We start from the raw sequence: 16720 nt of genomic DNA on the forward strand, positions 1-16720 counted from the left end.
AAACCTCCTTTCCTCTTTGCAAATATAAATCCCCAGCGCATAACATTTTTTAAAAAAGCAGATACAAATCCATCCTGTGCTCCTCCCTCCCCATCTTCAACTGCTTGTGGTTCAAGTAGAAAAAAACCCCATACTTCTGTCAAACTCCGGCAGCTTTCTGGCACATCACTGCAGAGTAACCTTTTATGTTACAAGGACTAAAGGGATTGAATCATCTTTGCATGCAGTCTGTGACTTTCAAACAGATATAAAGAACTTGCATTTTATTTGAATATACTTCTCCAGGTCAGAGAAGCACCAAGCAGACACTCTTGAAGCTGTCATCAGTAGCTTGTTATTTTCTAGAAATTCCCTGTTTATTCAGTCCTTCTGTAATATCTGAAAAAAAAACCCCAATAATTCCTCCAAGACAGATGCACCTTTTTGCCATTTATCCACCACAGAGTCTTGCAGATGCTTAAACAATACATTCCTCTGGTGAAGAGCTGACCAGAAGACATTTGGACCCTTCCCAGTCTGGTTTCAAGCTTGTCAGCACCGTTCTAAAACAACCTGACACAGGTTGACCCTGTTTTGAGTTGGGCTTGGACAACACAGTCTCCAGAAAACCCAGCCAGCCTAAATTTTTCTAGGATTTTAACACACATTGGAATGGTCAGGTCCCACTCAACGCAAGTACCACGTTGACAAGGCACTATCTCCAGGGGGTTATTGGCAATTATAGGTGATGGTAATGTTGTTCATGACTGCTATTGGATTTTTAGGCACTATTATTATCAGCCTCGTTACCTACTGAAAACCTGCTGCGTGTTCAGCCATCAGCTATCTGTTGGCAACCCTGGCCTCTTTGACCCTATGCTGTCCTGCAGCTCTGGTTGTTGCAGTGAACTGGACCTTTGGGGCTCATTGCCGCCAAAACTCAGCTATGCTCTATTGATTATTTGCCTTGGAAGGAGTTGCCATCTGGATGATTAGTGTGGACCATTTTCTAACAACTGTCTAGAGGCAAAACTAGCTGACATCCCACCGTGGCCACAACTGCTTTTTTTTTGATGCTTTCTGTGTTGCCTTTCCTCCACTGACTGCATGGGTGGTTGGGGAAATGCAAACCAGGACTCTCCAGGGTGTATTTCCTGCTGGCTGAGCTAATGAAGCGATGTTTGTTGCGGTAACGTTTTTCATTCCTTTCAGCATCATGCTGCATTCCAACCTTTGCCTCCCAAACACCCTCTGTAAGAGTGTCCTGAGCACCCACCAACACGCCCACAGCCTTAGCTTCAGCCAAAGGGACAAACTTGACCTGATGTAGAAAGGCTGTAGAAACCTTGCCAGGTGAACGTAGACCTGAACTTCAAAACAAGAGCCCTTCACTACAGTTCCCACTCTGTCGGATTTTGACCCTGCCGGCTCCCCAGCTACGCAGTGCACAACCTGCCTTCGGCATCCAGTAGATGCCTGCAGCGTTACGAGTGCCTACGTTGCCTGGCTGAGGACTTACCCTGTCCTCTAACTGCCTGAGCACCAAGAGGCTTCAAGAGGTTTGAGCTGAGCTCAGGCATATGACAGCCAGGATTCTCCCCAGAGTGCCTGAATGAGGAAAAATAATACAACCTATGCTTCTGATGAGAGCCACTCAACCGTCTAAGCAGTGGTTTCAGAGAAGTAGCTGAAAATCAGGGAAGAACTAGCCAAACTGCACAAATTTTGCTTCTGCATCTTTCTTTCTGACCACCCCGTGAGTTTTTAATGCACAAGCCAAACTGGAGAATGAGCACGTCCCCATTTGTTATTTGGCTTTGAGACATCAAATAAAACCACAACAGTGCAATACTGTCAAAGGCATGCTTGCAACTAAAACCAAGTTGACTGAATGGCATGTAGCTACTGCTCAACAGTCTTTATGATGTTATTTCTTTATATAAACTTAATTTTGGCTAAAAAAATGCAGCAACAAAAAGACAGGTGAAAATATTGATTACACAAAGTTGAAACAAGCAGCAAGTCCTGATGATTAAACAGCATATACAAAGAACCAAGTGATTTTTAGCACAAGAGCAGTAAAATATTGAGGTGACGGATTCATTCATACCAAAGTTAAACCACGGTTCCAGTGAGGTCTGCCCATTTTATAGTGTGCCAGGACAACCATCACATCCACAAACTGCATGTGAGAGAGAAAGAGAGAGGGATGTAGCAGGCAGAGGACGTGTCACCCCCTCAGGATGCGCAGACCCATGCCGATACATAAACACAGCAGTGCCCACTTCCCCCCCTGCCTGGTTACTGTCACATTCTCTTAAATTCCTTCCAGTGATGGTTTTTCAGGGATGAGAGACGTTTCATCCAGTTCTCCCATTTCTCATTACCCAAAGGCCACCACTTGCCCACACTTTCTAGCCAGCATCCTCAGTACATTTCGGTCACGTACAGGATTTCCCCTATGTCATGGGCAGGGAAGATGCAGGGAGAAAAGACCCAAGCACATGCAGAGCGGGGCCGCAGACCAGCTCAATTAGGTCGCACCTGCATGTCCTAAACACAGATTCCTCCTTTTTCTGTACTTGCCCTTTGCATTCCACCCTCCCTGCCTCCCCTTGGAGGTAACACCGGTTTCCTTGGCTTACCACAGGCTCCTTACCAGCCCTCACCACCCTCCCTTCCCTGGGGTTTCCTCATCAGCGGGTCCTACAGTGCCACTGTGGTGGCCCTGGCCCCTTCTGCTGGAAGTGGGAAGAGGGGGACGCCTGGCCCTTTGGCCCTGAAGCTTGCTCTGAGCCAGGGCCGTTGCTCCCAAGCAGCAAGGAGGAAGATGAGGAACACCGGCTCCCTGCTGTAGAGCATATAAGCGCCAGCCTCATTTCCACATTGCAGAGATACAGTAACCCCCTTTTCCTGGGGACATGGGCTAGGCTCTGGCAGTAACATTGCTTTTGGCCTTCTAAGGTTGAATTAGGGATCTCTAGTAATAAAAATTAATGCCATCCAGCCTTGGCAGCACTTGCATCTTTGTTTTCCCTAAATTTTTGTTTTTACTAAAGAGTGCCCCGGTAGAGAAGCTGCAGATTAAGCTCACTTTCTACCTGGTCCCAGAGGTGCCTCTGCAAACAGCATCCGCTTTTACTGCTCTCAACGACCAGCCTATGCTCCCAGATCAACACCGGCCCTGTTTCGAGGTCTTCCGCTCAAAATGCTTTAGTACTTCTGTTCGTATTGCTCCGGGACGTCCATGCACCCGTCGCTGACCAGACCCCCCAGGTAACCGCCGGCTTTAATCGCAGAAGGGACTGCTTTGGCCCCACAGAGGCAGATGAAGATCTCCCAAGCCTGTAATGGCACTAGCCGCTTTCACCTCAATCTATAAAAACCCAGATTAAGTCAAGGAAGAGGTAAAAACAAAGTAAAACTTCTTCCCAAAAGTAAAATTCACTAGTTTTTAAGAACACCTGTTTATCTCCATTAACACCCTGCACTTGCTTAATTCAGCCTTTTCACCTGATCGCCTCTGTCAGCCACCCAGATGAATCCTCTGTTTACCACTGAAGAAACTTTCTCCTTCACTTGGCCATTCACATCCCGGGGTTTGCATGTCTAGGAATGAATGGCAGAAACATAATGAAAAGATTTTTTTTATTAAAAAACAACATATTTATACATTTGTACATTCCACATACTGCTGTATACGTTCACCAACATAACCATTAAGTCAGAGAGCATTAACAGTGCAGATTTCCATCTGAACAACTTTACTGCAGGGGAACTTGAGTTTTGTAATCAATCAGACCTTACAGAACGTCATTAACTTCTTTTCCCTTTAAAAGTAGCAGCACATTTAATTATCAGTGTTCACAAGGCGTAAGCCCCAAAGTGTTGTACAGCAAGAGAAAAATTAATTAGTAAATATAGGCAATAGGAGGAGAGCTCACAATGAAAATGTATTAGTTGCTGCCTGTTATAAACAGCAGGATGTTAAAAAAAACACTTAGAGCTATGCTGAATAGAGACCGCAGCAAATTGGGAAGAGTAATAAAATAAAAAGTTACTTCTTGATGCAACTGTATAAAATAAAATATTTTTCAATGTCATTCAGGATAGAGTCCTGCAAAGAACAGACGTCGTTATAAAGACTCAGCAGAGTCGGGATAATGCTCGTGTGTTCAAACGTGTTATAAAGGTCTCGGAAAACATACGCGTACCCCATCCCTACCGCCACCTTCCCACAGCTGACATTACTAGGGTTTCACGTGGTTGATGTAGTACAGCGACATTTTATTGAACAAAGACAGATGTGCTCAGGAGTCCACCCAGAACTCCAGACTTACACCCATGCCAGTTTAATGCCGGAAGAGTGACGTTCATCAGGTAACAAAGGCTGGAAAGTGTTTGGAGGCTGGGAGCTGGGGGGAGAAGTTCTCATTGCAACCCGGCCTCCCGCGCACACCTGAGCCACCACACAACGGGCTGCCCGAAGAAGCCCCTTCATCGGCACCTGTGGCGCGCTCTGTGCAACAAAACCCAATTGCTTATTTTCTCCAGACTTTCAGATCGCTATTCTTGTAGTATTATCAATGTGATAACTTACACCTTTAAAGCACAGAAATGAAGATGTAACCGAATTCCCTCATAAATGTACGGCCATTAATCTTATTTCAAGCAGAGTGCCAGATTCTGAGCAATTTTTTTCTCATTAGCATTTTTCCTCTCCTTTTGACTTAGAGAGGGGAAAACTGCATGTGATGACATATACACATCATAGGTAATTTTTACGTGAGGAAGCGTGGAGATATGAAAGAGTAGAAAAGGGTTTAACGAGTGCTTTTTGTATGTACCAGTGACTGTAACGGAGGATGGCTAAAAAAAAAAAAGTCAGAGCTGCCACATTTCTGTAATTGGAAGCTACATGTTAAGCATACGTGCCTCAGTATCTGCAAAAGCATCTGTGTGAGAGACTAATCTCATTTATTATGTCCTGAATCACAGACACACTGTCACATTAAAAGAAAAAAAAATCTGCACTACTGTTTTGGTTTTCACACATACGAAGTTGGAGGAGACTCACTGGGAAAAAGAAGCGAGAGAGATGAATTACAAACACAAATAATTTAGCAAGAGCTAAATTAAGAAGAAATATTCTGACAGCATCTCCTCTCTCCAAGGGCAGGCCTAAGACACCACGTTCCCTAACTGGAGAGAAAAAGATTGCATCAAGCTTGCACTCCCAGAACCCATTTAATTTCCGAACTAGAAGGATGGTCAAAGAAACATTCCTCCTTCCTGCCTCTCCTCCTTCACGTATCCAGTCAGCGATTAATAACCAGATTACCATTCATTCCCTCCTCGCCGCCGCAGCCATACCCGAAGAACTTACCACAGTGGCAATGCTGTCCCCGGACTTCAGGTACGCAAAAGAAGAATGAGCAAACCGACAGCGCCAAAATAAAAGGAGGAACAGACTCGGGTTCTCCAACGTGAAGTTCTCTTACCCAAGGGGTGTTGCCCTGCCTAAGGGAATTTGAATGCAGACCTTTCCTAAGTCTCCTGGTGATACAGTACCGAATACCACGCACCGCTCTGATGTAGGCCGCCATCTCCTCCGGTCGAGCGTCACCCCAGTTGCTCAAGCGCTGCAGGCACACTGGAAGAGCACCCTCCACCTGCCACCTCCCTGCTGAGCTCTTGCTCTACCTCAGCCTCACATTGGGTTTTTTTGCTTCTTCGTTTTGTTACCGTGGGACTTCCATATGAATTCATCCAAATGAGTTCCAGTATAAAATGTAACAAAGAAACAGGTAACAATGTATGACTCAAATGTCAATATTTTTTCCCGTCCACATTTCTGGGGGCTAAAAGAATTCGATCCCCCAACTTAGATATTCATCACCCTTTTGGTCACCTCTGACTGCAAATATGCTACCTCACATTACTCTGGTTTCTGTATTTGTTCTGTATGTACAATTACTGTTACTGCTGCATTTTAGCCAAAGTACAAGTCTGAAAAAATATCTCGTATTAATGAAGAATTGTTTAATCTCTTACAGCCATACCTTTTCATGCAATAACAATTAAGAACTTTCTTGTGGTCTGGAATGATATGATCTCTATTCCATTGCAACACTAGTCGACAAGACTAAGTTCATCGCTACCTAGCGACTAGAATTAGTCTTTATCATGTGAGAGAGTGCTATTTGTTTTAGTACCTCCTTCTTAGATAGGAACAAAGCATACTGAGGACGTTTGCAGCAAAAGAAAGTATTTCTTATGAATCGCATGCCACTGTAGGCAAAAGGCTTATCAGATCTTTGTAAAATCACTTCCTCTCTATCAGCAAGTATTTTGAGGACGGGACTACAAATTTGGCTATGTCATCATTGCCAGTTGTACACACAATGTTTGAAAACCATGAATACAAGATACAGAAGAATCTGCTCATACCAGTGCAACACAGGAGAATCACTCGTGCCAGAATTAAGTCAGAAATGCCCACGTTTGTCTTTTTTGAAGGTGCCTTTCGCTAAACGTGGCTTACATGTCTTAGTAGAAAGCGCTACAAAATTCCTTACTTGGATTTTATTTGTTTTTTAAAACCCAACACAACGGCTATACTTTTCTAATTTCAAACTCAGGAAAGAGAAAGAGCCAAAGGTCTTTTGCATCAGAGACAAAAAAAAAGGGTATTTTTTCCCCCTACGCTTACGAGGCTGTTTCGTAAGCCAACCTTTTGGTAACAGGAGACCTCTGCCGAGGCTGCATCTAGAAGATACTGCGCAGATACCCTATTTTGCCGAAAGTCTCCACTCTGATTTGGAACGCTGAAACAGTGAGCAGCCGTACTAACTCAATTGCATGCTGGTCAGTAACCTTGGTATTTACTGGAGTTTTACAGAATTAAAAGAAATGCTTTGACTTTGAAATACTTTTATTTAATGTCGTCATTTTTTAACATCTCTTGTGGGAACCTGCTTCTTTTAAACTGATTGCTTTAAAATGGTTAAATAGCAATGTGAATACTTATCAGGGCAGTTAAGCAAAGGGTTTTCATTGTTGTTTGAAAAACCTTAGTTTACAGAATGTTTTGTAGAACATAACAAATCCAGTACGCCTGTAGTGCACCTTTGTAGATTTCTTCCCAATTATACCTCCTTTCCGTGATTTTGATTGCACAGTCATCCGCAAGTACTAAAACCTGTTCTTGTGGAGTTCCTATCTGCCTAAGTTATGTCACAGCAAACATTTAGCCCATAACCTGTACACTTATGTATCAGCTACATCTTTATCCTCCAAAGAAACTCTAGAATGATATAAGATCAATTTATTCAGCTGTATGTACAGTATATTTGCATATTAATAAATAAATCAATATTAAAGTTAAGGTCTCGTCCCCCATATAAAAGTGACTACAGTCTGACCAGACTATCTGACTTTGCTTTTTTTTTTTCTTCCAAGCACAGCTGTGTGACTGAGGCTATCCGTTTCCACTCAGTTTATTACAGTAACTGTAGGAGTAGAAACCTAATGGACCAGTGCTTACCTTTAAATTCTTTATAAAAAAGGCAGGGGGGGGGGGGGAGGTGGGGGGTGGGGAAGTACTAAAAAGTGCATCAAAAGCCAACAATTTGTAGAGCAAAAAAATCAAGTTCACAATGTGATCCTGGGGAAGAGAATCCAGCCCAAAATCCATGCTGCAGCAAACATTATAACCAACGCACATTTTTGTCTTGATAGTAAGCTGCATGATGCCAGTCTTGTCACATAATGTTCCAAGAATTCCAACTCCAATAGATGCCATCTCCACCTCTACAAATTTATCAACACCACATTCAGTGCAAAGTGACATTTCTTAAAATAACTATTTGCTTTGTCTCCATAACATTCATCCTTACTGGGAAGGAAAGGCTCATTTTCTTTAACTGTTCATTACTATATACAGAAGAGCCTATATTTGCACCTCTCCATTTCTGGTAGTGAATTTTCTTTGCTATCTACATTCATTAGAAATCAAAAAAGATAAGTGGCGATATTTCATATTTACTGGAAGTCTTTCCATTAGCCCAAAGAATAGCTGTTCATCTTGATTTATACCTAAAGTAGCTGCACTTTGTTCTTTTTTCCAGCCCACTTTCAATGGGGTGTAAGTCATGAGAACCTGTGGGACGGGAACATATTTCAAGTCTGATTGCTGGAGCTGGAAGAGTGATGAGTCCCATTTGAATTCAGGTGTCTGTTTGCAGCACAGTGTGTGTGGACCATACCCCCATTTGGGTATCTTACAAATACAGGCTCGCAGAAGGGATTTTGGCACACCTGACAGACCTTTTTGTCCGAAAGAAGAATTGGGGGTCCTTTTTGTTTAACCTAAAGAGAGGGGAAAAAAATCCAAACATGAATCTAGCAAGAAAGGAAGGGAAATTACGAGGCATATAATTTCAACTGTACCAAATGGACAAACGTGGTCAATGATAGAGATAGTAGGAAAAGACAGCTTGAACTACCTAACTTGAATTCAATTTCCACATTCGTACTCATACATTTTCATGCTCCCTCTTAAGTACTGCTTTTTTCCTTCTTTGTTTGTTTAATAAAGAAAAGCACTCATACATTTAATGCAACTGAAAACCCAATGCAACTTCCTAAACAAGGTCACAGGACAACTCCACAGCAAACTGAGCACTGATGCATTTTTATTCCAGACAGATTCTGGATATACCGTTGCTAGAACTAAACAGATTTAAGAATCTGCTGGGAGCTTTAAGCAACACAGCTCTAGCTAGGAATAGAAGAAAGCTTCACAAGAGAATTTACCACTAACAAAAGCTACTAACAAGTTTCAAGTAATACTAAGTGCTGGGTAAACTTTTTTGCAAACTCTGACAGGTCTCAATCCTAGTGAAAAAACGCTAACTCACATTTGTTAAAAGTTTCTGCAAGAACTTCGTTAGTCTGTAAATCCCAGATTCACTTTCATTCAGCCCAGAAGTTCACCAAAGTTGTTCTTATTTCAAGGTCCCCACCGTCCGTTTTGTTTTACGGAGAAAGCATAAAATTAAGTTTGAATCTAGGAGTCATGGCAAAAAACTAATAAATGCAGCAAGTAAAATTGCCAAGGACACGAAGACAACTTTGTCCTAATTCTTCAAACTACTTCTGATTATTAAATGCCAAAGGACTTAACTGTAAAGCTTCAAAGTGCCTCTATTTAAAAAAAAAAACAAAACAAACAACAACCTACCTTCTCGTGTTTGTAGATTAAGTTTTCAGCTTGTGCTAACCCGAGTGTAATCTGAGTCATTCTTTTTGTATGAATGCTTTGCCTCACTGCTCCAGCCAGGAACGGGGAGAGGAGCTGCACTGACCAGCTGTCAGGCACCAGCTGCAAAACTAGAGCCGCATCAAATTCAGCAGCGTGGTTATTCAAGAGATCCACAGCAGCCATGACTAGTGCACAGTCCGAAGTGCCTGGATTTAGGTACACTGACAGCAGCATATGAAAAAGCCTCCGTCTGTACTGCATGCCTCTGTTCTCAGAGTTCCATATACAGTATTCTTCAGCAGCATGGAAATCCTTTAACTCGTGGACAAGGATATGCAAAGCCTTCTCATGGTCTTCTAGTTTTCCATATAAAATTGCACTTTCCATATGAAGGTCTGTGCCCTGGATTTTGTCTGTTAAATGAGAAACAAGGCGGTATTTGCTCAGTGGAGAAGATGACTACTCCCTCTCCCAGAGTCAACCCAAACAAGCCCACAGTACTCAACTCCTGCTATTTTTGCAGGGGTGCTGGCAGCTATAAAGAGGACAGATGTTTCTAAGTACAAGAATGCCTGTATGCATGGAAACACATCTCTAACAGAAGAGCACCACAAAATACGGGAAAAAGAAACTACTAAATGACAGGTGACAAAACCAGTGTCACTGACATCTTTTAAATTCTAGCATGTCAGTCTTGCACACTTCTGCGCACACTGCTACCATGTATGATAAACTGTGAGATGAAGCCACAATATTCTTAACGTCTGCTTCTCCCAATATTATAGAAAATTACAGAATAGAGTCCATAAAAGACAATAAATATCAAATAGTATTTCCTTTTAAGAAAAGGACACTACAAACCCTTAATCCAGTCTGACAGCTTAAAGTGTCAGCAATAGGCAGGGGGAATGGCAAGTTCATCTGGCATTTCAAGATAAAGTAGAAAATCCTCTGCTTATTGTAAAGGTGATAAAGATTCAGCATAGGCCTCTGTAAAAGGTATGGAAATACGATGTTTTTCTCCCAGAAATATTTTGGTTATCAGGGAGGAACACACTAGCATGCATTGATCTCACCTTCGTGTAAGATAAGAATTGGCATGTAAGAAATCCTGTGTTTTGGAGAACATGGATTTCAAGAGAATAATCCATCTTGTAACTCTTGCCCTTAAAAATTTGGTTAAAAATTAAAAGATGAAAAAAAGCAAGAGTTTCAATGGCTGTGTTACACTTGTAGATTATCTGTCATATAATGTTTTGCTGACTGGAAAGGCAAGGGGACATCAAACGTGGGTAAATTATTTTAGTTGCTACTCAGCTATTTTTATTTCCACATCCACTGGATTTTTCCACTGAATTTCCTAAAAACATCTCACATCTTTCAGTACAATAACAAGTCATTTCCCTTTCATCCACTGGAACATTAAAAATTAGCCATTGTAAGCTTGGCCGAGGAAAAAATTTAGCTCAACTGTTGCTTGCCTTATACCAACAGTAAGACATATGTTGCACTTTTCACTCAAAAAGATGCTCATATTTTTGTTTAGCATGAACCCCAGCTTTTGGGATGAGAGTGGGTCATGGACAACAAACAAGTCCTTGGTAATCAGATTCCTCAAAGCTTCATTTCAGTTCACTGAGAAACAGGCTGCTTAACAAACAAACTTGTAAGTCTTCCCTTTGCAAAAGATTGTCACAACTTACATGCTCATCACTAAAAAGAAACTGACGATAAATTAAGAAGGTTATTGTATGAAGGTATTTTCTCTAGCTAGTTATGGTATTCTGTCTTTGGTGCAGTGGTAAACGTATCATTATACCTCAGGAGCTATGGGAGATCAAAGACAACACTAACAGATACGCTTTCTCAATTAACTTGTGTCTGTTAGAAATACAGATGGTGAGCCTATCAACCAAATACACCTAGAAACCTCCGACCTTTTAGTTTTCTATCCTTATGAGGACTTTATTTTGTTTCCTGCTGGAACTGACATATAGCATTTATAATAGACAACATGCATCTTACCCAAAATAAAGTGAATTCTATAAAGATCAGATTTCTGAAGAAGACTGCGTAGTTTAAACAGCAGTTCAGTTGTTTCTGTACAGTTATCTGTGGTCACAGATTTTAGCTGAAGTATTGCCTCCAAGTACAAGACAGCTAGATGAGTATGGTACTTTTCTTTCTACAGATGAAAAGAACAATGTTAGCTCAGTTAACAAAGACAACCCCTTCTCCCCACCAATAACAGTGATGATTATTTACATAATTACATAGAAGTGTGTTTTAATTCATTTATTTAATTTGAATTAGTCAGAAAGTCTTTTGTTCATGCAGATAGACAACTTATTCATACCAGCTTCACAAAATACACTATACCTATAGTATGGGATTCTCTATTTCATTAATACAAATATTTCTAAAATGTAGATATGAAACATCTTATTCCTAAACCCCTCTTCATCTTAAAGAAACAAGCTCTATAAATAGCTTTTCTTGTGCAAAAATTATTTCCTTTCAGAAGTTCACTTAATGAAAGTCAATGCAGTAAAGCAGATCTCTCTCCAGTGGAGTACAAGTATGATCTCCACTGTGTCTTCTCCTTTTGTTTCCCTTGTCAAATGAGTAATTTTGATCTAATTACTTCTTCCTCATATTCAGGTATGTTCTTTGACCTTTTCTATTTCTGCAATAAAGTTTGAGAAAGCCACCAGAGGTAGACAAGCACTCTGAAGGCACAGTGCTTTGTGTTATCCACTACCCTATATTCAGCAAAACAAGCTGATGATTTGACTGTTCGAAACATTCTCACTAAAGCATTCACAATAATCTAGTACTTTCTAAAGACCAAATCGATTTGTAACCCAGCCTTTACTAGCAGGTAGAGTAGATTTAACTATAAATTATTTTTGTTACAAATATTCTACAAGGCACTATGTTTAACTCAAAAAGTTTGTTTGAAAACATTCATGACATTAGAAACTAGTACATTCATCCGTCATGGTGTCACACACCTTGACGTATTTGCAATAGTGACAGAGGGAAACCATTGATCTAGCACGTGTATTTGAAGAATGTAAAATTGTGAACTGGTCATCAGTTCTGCTGAGTTCTTTCAATGTTCATTTCCTTGCTTTGTTTGCAGGTTAAAGTAACTTCTCCTGTGCTTAAAATATCTTGTATCCAAGTACCATAATGTTTGGCTGCTTCTGTATTGTGCTTAAAAACCCAAAGGTAGAATACACTGTCACTTATGACTTGTGAACACATTTTTTGGACATTCAACATGCAGAGTGGTTTGGAATTCTACAGTGAGAGGTGCATGCTTTAATGCTTTCATTAATTGCTCAAATCGCTCTAGAAGGACAGAATAAAACACACCTACTTATAAAACACTGAATTAGCAATTTTAGTATATTGCTGCCAATAGCAATATACTAATAGCTAATCCAAGAGGATTAGCAGTTGCTCAACCATTTTTCTATGATCTTACCAGATGGAGGTTTGAGCCTCATCGGTGAAACAGAAAAGTATGCAATAATCCCCCCCCCCCGCCCCCGAACCTCTGAGGGGAGGTAAGCAACTGTCTTGCCATCATAAAACTTGAAAAGTTAAAAATAATGCAGATATCTGCTCCTCATCTTCTACTTTAATCTTAAAACCACTCCTTCCCTACTCTGAGTACATCTGAAAGCTTTCAAATTATGCTTATTTCTTCTAGACTTTGGCTTTTTTCAGAGTTGTTCATCATAGTCTGTATTCTGAATCCTATGCCTACTTCTAGTATTCTTGTAGGACTCACCTCTATTTTTCTTTCCAATACTAGATGTTCTAGATATTTAACGTGTGCTTTAGGATATTTGTTAAGGCAACTGATGATATCATCTGGATTAATGTTGTTTTTCTCCTGTTCTTCCAAAGGCCTTTTAGTGAAAATCTGTACGCCAACCTAGGAAGAGTTAATTGCATTTGAGAACTCAGTGGCAACCATTTTATTATCTTTTTATTTTAAATACTTATTTAATAGCACTATCAGATTGGTTAGTACATTATTCAGGAAGATAAACAACACAAAACCCCGCTCAACACCACCAAGATTACACTACTCGGTGCTTATTGTGATCTCACTCACTCCTACCTCCATTACCTCAATTTGTAGTCTATACATTATCCAGCCTATAAACCTTGTGTTGGGCACAACCTCCACCAGCCACAAAAAGTATTGAACAGATCTGCATAACAGCAGAACAAGGACTTCAGCCTTTGCAGCAAGAAAGTGTAAGTTAGAGACCAGAATGTTTACAGCCTTATAAAATGTGATGATACACACAGAGCAAGAGACTTCTATAATGACCAAAACAGAAGTTTAGAAATCTGTCATTGCATGTAATAGCAGAGCTTTAAATTAATTTAAATTAGGCAGTGACAAGTTCCAACAGCACAGACTGTATGATACAGCATCAAGCATCCCATTTAACAGCACAGCACGCTAATGGATGCTACAAAATTATTTTTCTAATTTTGGTGCATTAAGTTAATTCTTGTAGCAATGACGTTTTGTCTTGAATGAAGGCTATTTATTCTACATCCTAGTGTACACAGATATCACTCATCCCTGGAATCTTTTTAAAAAAGAAACAGCAGCAACAGTTAACCTGTTAGGTGATTTTTTTTTTTTTTTTTAAGATCTGAAAAATATTTTGCTTAATATGAAGAAAAACAGAAGACATGCTGTACCTTTCATTGTACAGGATGACCTAAACTTTGTTTTCAGAAGAAAAAGAGGCAATTATCACTAGCACTTGTTAACAGAGGGACTTAGAAGAATTGAGAAACCTCGAAGTTTTCTTCTGTTGATCACTATTTAACTGGCATTAAATATTCTGCAAAAATGATCCAATTAGCTATCAAGATGGAACAACGTTAATGAACACTCAAACACCACTGCAGGGGAATACTTTCTATTTATGATGTCCTGTGAAAAGTACACCAATCACAAACCTCTTCATTTTTTTGTAAAACCCATTCAGAGTATTTCCACACTAGATCTTGGTCTGAGCAGAATGTAAGGAAGTCTACTATATATTCATAGAGATCTGAACGTGTAGAATCTTGAATGTCTCCATCAACTATTTTCACCCATAACTGCAACAAAAACACACACAGATTAAGTGCTTCAAACGTACTCAAAATTTAGGTGAGCTACTACAACACTTAGTATTAGCTATTGGTACTTGTGGAATTAGAAAGAGCTCCTAGGAAGACCAATTGCAAGGGACCTCACTGGTCACTAAATTTATGCCTCCCCTCCATCACAGGCTTTTCTTGCACCTGCCATATTCAACTAATTCAGACCTCGTATCATGTGGGTTCTCATTCTGAGAGTGATTGGCCGAATACTTCAGGAGGAGGTACAATAATCACAAAGAAAGCTTTTGATAAGTCCTTTTCTCCAATGCATGGTATACTTTTCATGTGTTCTGTGTGTGCAAGACTAAAAGCAAATGATACAAACAATTTAGAAGAAAACCTGATTTTGGTCGTCTTTCATTTTGAACTGAAGAACTTTAAGTACCATGTGAGATTATTTATATATTATTTATATACATTATAATTGGAATTAAAAGGTGCCACATCTAGCAGACCAGTTTAGCAATAAACCTTGTTCCTTGCAACAAAGAAAAATGTCTTGCACATGACAAAGGTACATACTGTTTTTGCTATCCTTACTGGTTTTCTGCTCAGGAAATTACTATTTACAGAACTGACTTGAATGCATTTGACAGTGTTACTGTGATTAACATACTCAAAAAGCCACACAGTAAGGCAAACAACTTAAGGCATTGGATATGGTCTGAGACATACATTTTATTTATTGATCAAGAACATATTAATTTTTCTAGATGAAGTTTTGCAGACAGGAATAATAAAATTATTTAGTCTGCAGTCTATGGACCACTGCTAGTCTTAGTGACATCAGAAGGGGGGTCCCCAAAGGTCCCCCCAAAGGATTACTAACCCAGCTGAAACCCACAGATCTTGCAGATTGCGTTCACTGTCCATCATCAGATAAGGAAATAAACTCTCAGTTGCTGTCAGTGTCTGCCATGAGATTACAATATTGCTTTTCTGTGTGTATACAGACTAATCAGCACAGGGTATGTTCCTGAAGTCTCTCACACACCTTTTTTAAGTGATCTCGTGGACAGAAGTGCTAAAATAATCATCTTTTAAGAGTACAAACATATGTTCTGGTATGCACAGTTTTGCTTAAAAAATAGCATACAAGCATCTAAATATCTTAAGTAGCTGTCATCTTCAGTAAGCTCTTCAGGTTTTTCATATCTAGCATATTAATTTATTGAAGGAAGTCTTAGCATAAGTTTCTCTCATATATACACATCGCTACTTTTCAAACAGATAAATTAGCACCTCAGATTTTTATCTCAGAGGTAAACTGGTATTTTGGAATGGTTTACAGATGACGCTAAAAGCTTCATTCTAACCTGAAGTGCTGCAGCATCCTGACCATTGTAGTGATAGAGGAGACCAAGGGCAAAATACCTGTATAGAAAGAGAAAATAATATTAAAATCGCTAGATCTTTCCTACCAATTTCATTATGGTTTGATTAGCACAGAATATAACAAATAATTGCTTACAGTAACATGTACATGGCCATGTCTACACTTGAACAAGTATCTGTAGGCTCTTTTTCAGAATCAAAGGAGAGAAGTTCTGTCCTAGAAATATGTCTGTGTCTCTCCTATCTCTAAGGCAGTTTCTAGTTACTAGCTCCAACTTAAACAAAGTATGTGTCAAATTAGAGATGATTCCCATGCCGTTATTTGAATTTTATATACAGACTTAACACCCAGCTCCAAATAATAAATATCCCTCCAATAGTTAATCAGGTGTCACTAAATCAAATCTTTATGACGCTTTTACTCAAAACTCTGTTTTACTATCATAAACATTTTTTTCTTTACTGCAGCATGAAATCAAGTCAGGCAAGGAAGAGCTTTGTACAGTGCCATTACAGGGTTTTTTGTGTACTGTAATAAAAATACAGCTAAAGTTCTGTAACGGCTGTTCTCATGGAACGATTTTCTACCATTCACATTTGCGAGAGTTTGCCACGCAAACCATACTTACCAAGAGGATTTAACAAAACACCTGAAATAAATGAAACCACCCTAAATCTAACCACAATTAAAGACTCCTCCTCACCACTGTAGTTGCTACTACTGCACCACACAGTTTAAAGACTGAAGAAATTAAATCCAAGACAGAGACACTACCTACGACTGGAGTTTGTATTTTACATATTTACTATCTAGTGTTTCCTGCTTAATGACAGTCAATTCTCCACCTGCTGGCATTTCCAATTTGAAGTCATTTGCAGTCATCTTAAGCAACCTCCTTTCGGTGAACCAGTGGGAGCACAGAAAGTATGCAATTCAGAAGTAAGATCTCT

The 16720-nt window shown here is 39.9% G+C and overlaps 1 protein-coding gene across 1 annotated transcript in view; it reads right to left on the reverse strand.

The window, feature by feature from the left end:
- Positions 1–7580: 7580 nt before the first annotated feature.
- The window catches only part of TGFBRAP1 (transforming growth factor, beta receptor associated protein 1), a 32495-nt gene continuing 23355 nt past the window's right edge, over positions 7581–16720 (reverse strand). Inside the window, exons 6-11 of the mRNA XM_009326245.1 lie at positions 15751–15808; positions 14246–14389; positions 13047–13193; positions 11270–11429; positions 9224–9657; positions 7581–8349 (exon numbers count right to left, since the gene is read on the reverse strand). Of these exons, the coding sequence (XP_009324520.1) occupies positions 8161–8349; positions 9224–9657; positions 11270–11429; positions 13047–13193; positions 14246–14389; positions 15751–15808 (1132 nt within the window). The 3' untranslated portion in view covers positions 7581–8160. The remainder of the gene's footprint in view (positions 8350–9223; positions 9658–11269; positions 11430–13046; positions 13194–14245; positions 14390–15750; positions 15809–16720) is intronic.

This window comes from Pygoscelis adeliae, unplaced genomic scaffold (genome assembly GCF_000699105.1).
Source record: "Pygoscelis adeliae isolate BGI_AS28 unplaced genomic scaffold, ASM69910v1 Scaffold156, whole genome shotgun sequence".
NCBI lineage: Eukaryota > Metazoa > Chordata > Aves > Sphenisciformes > Spheniscidae > Pygoscelis > Pygoscelis adeliae.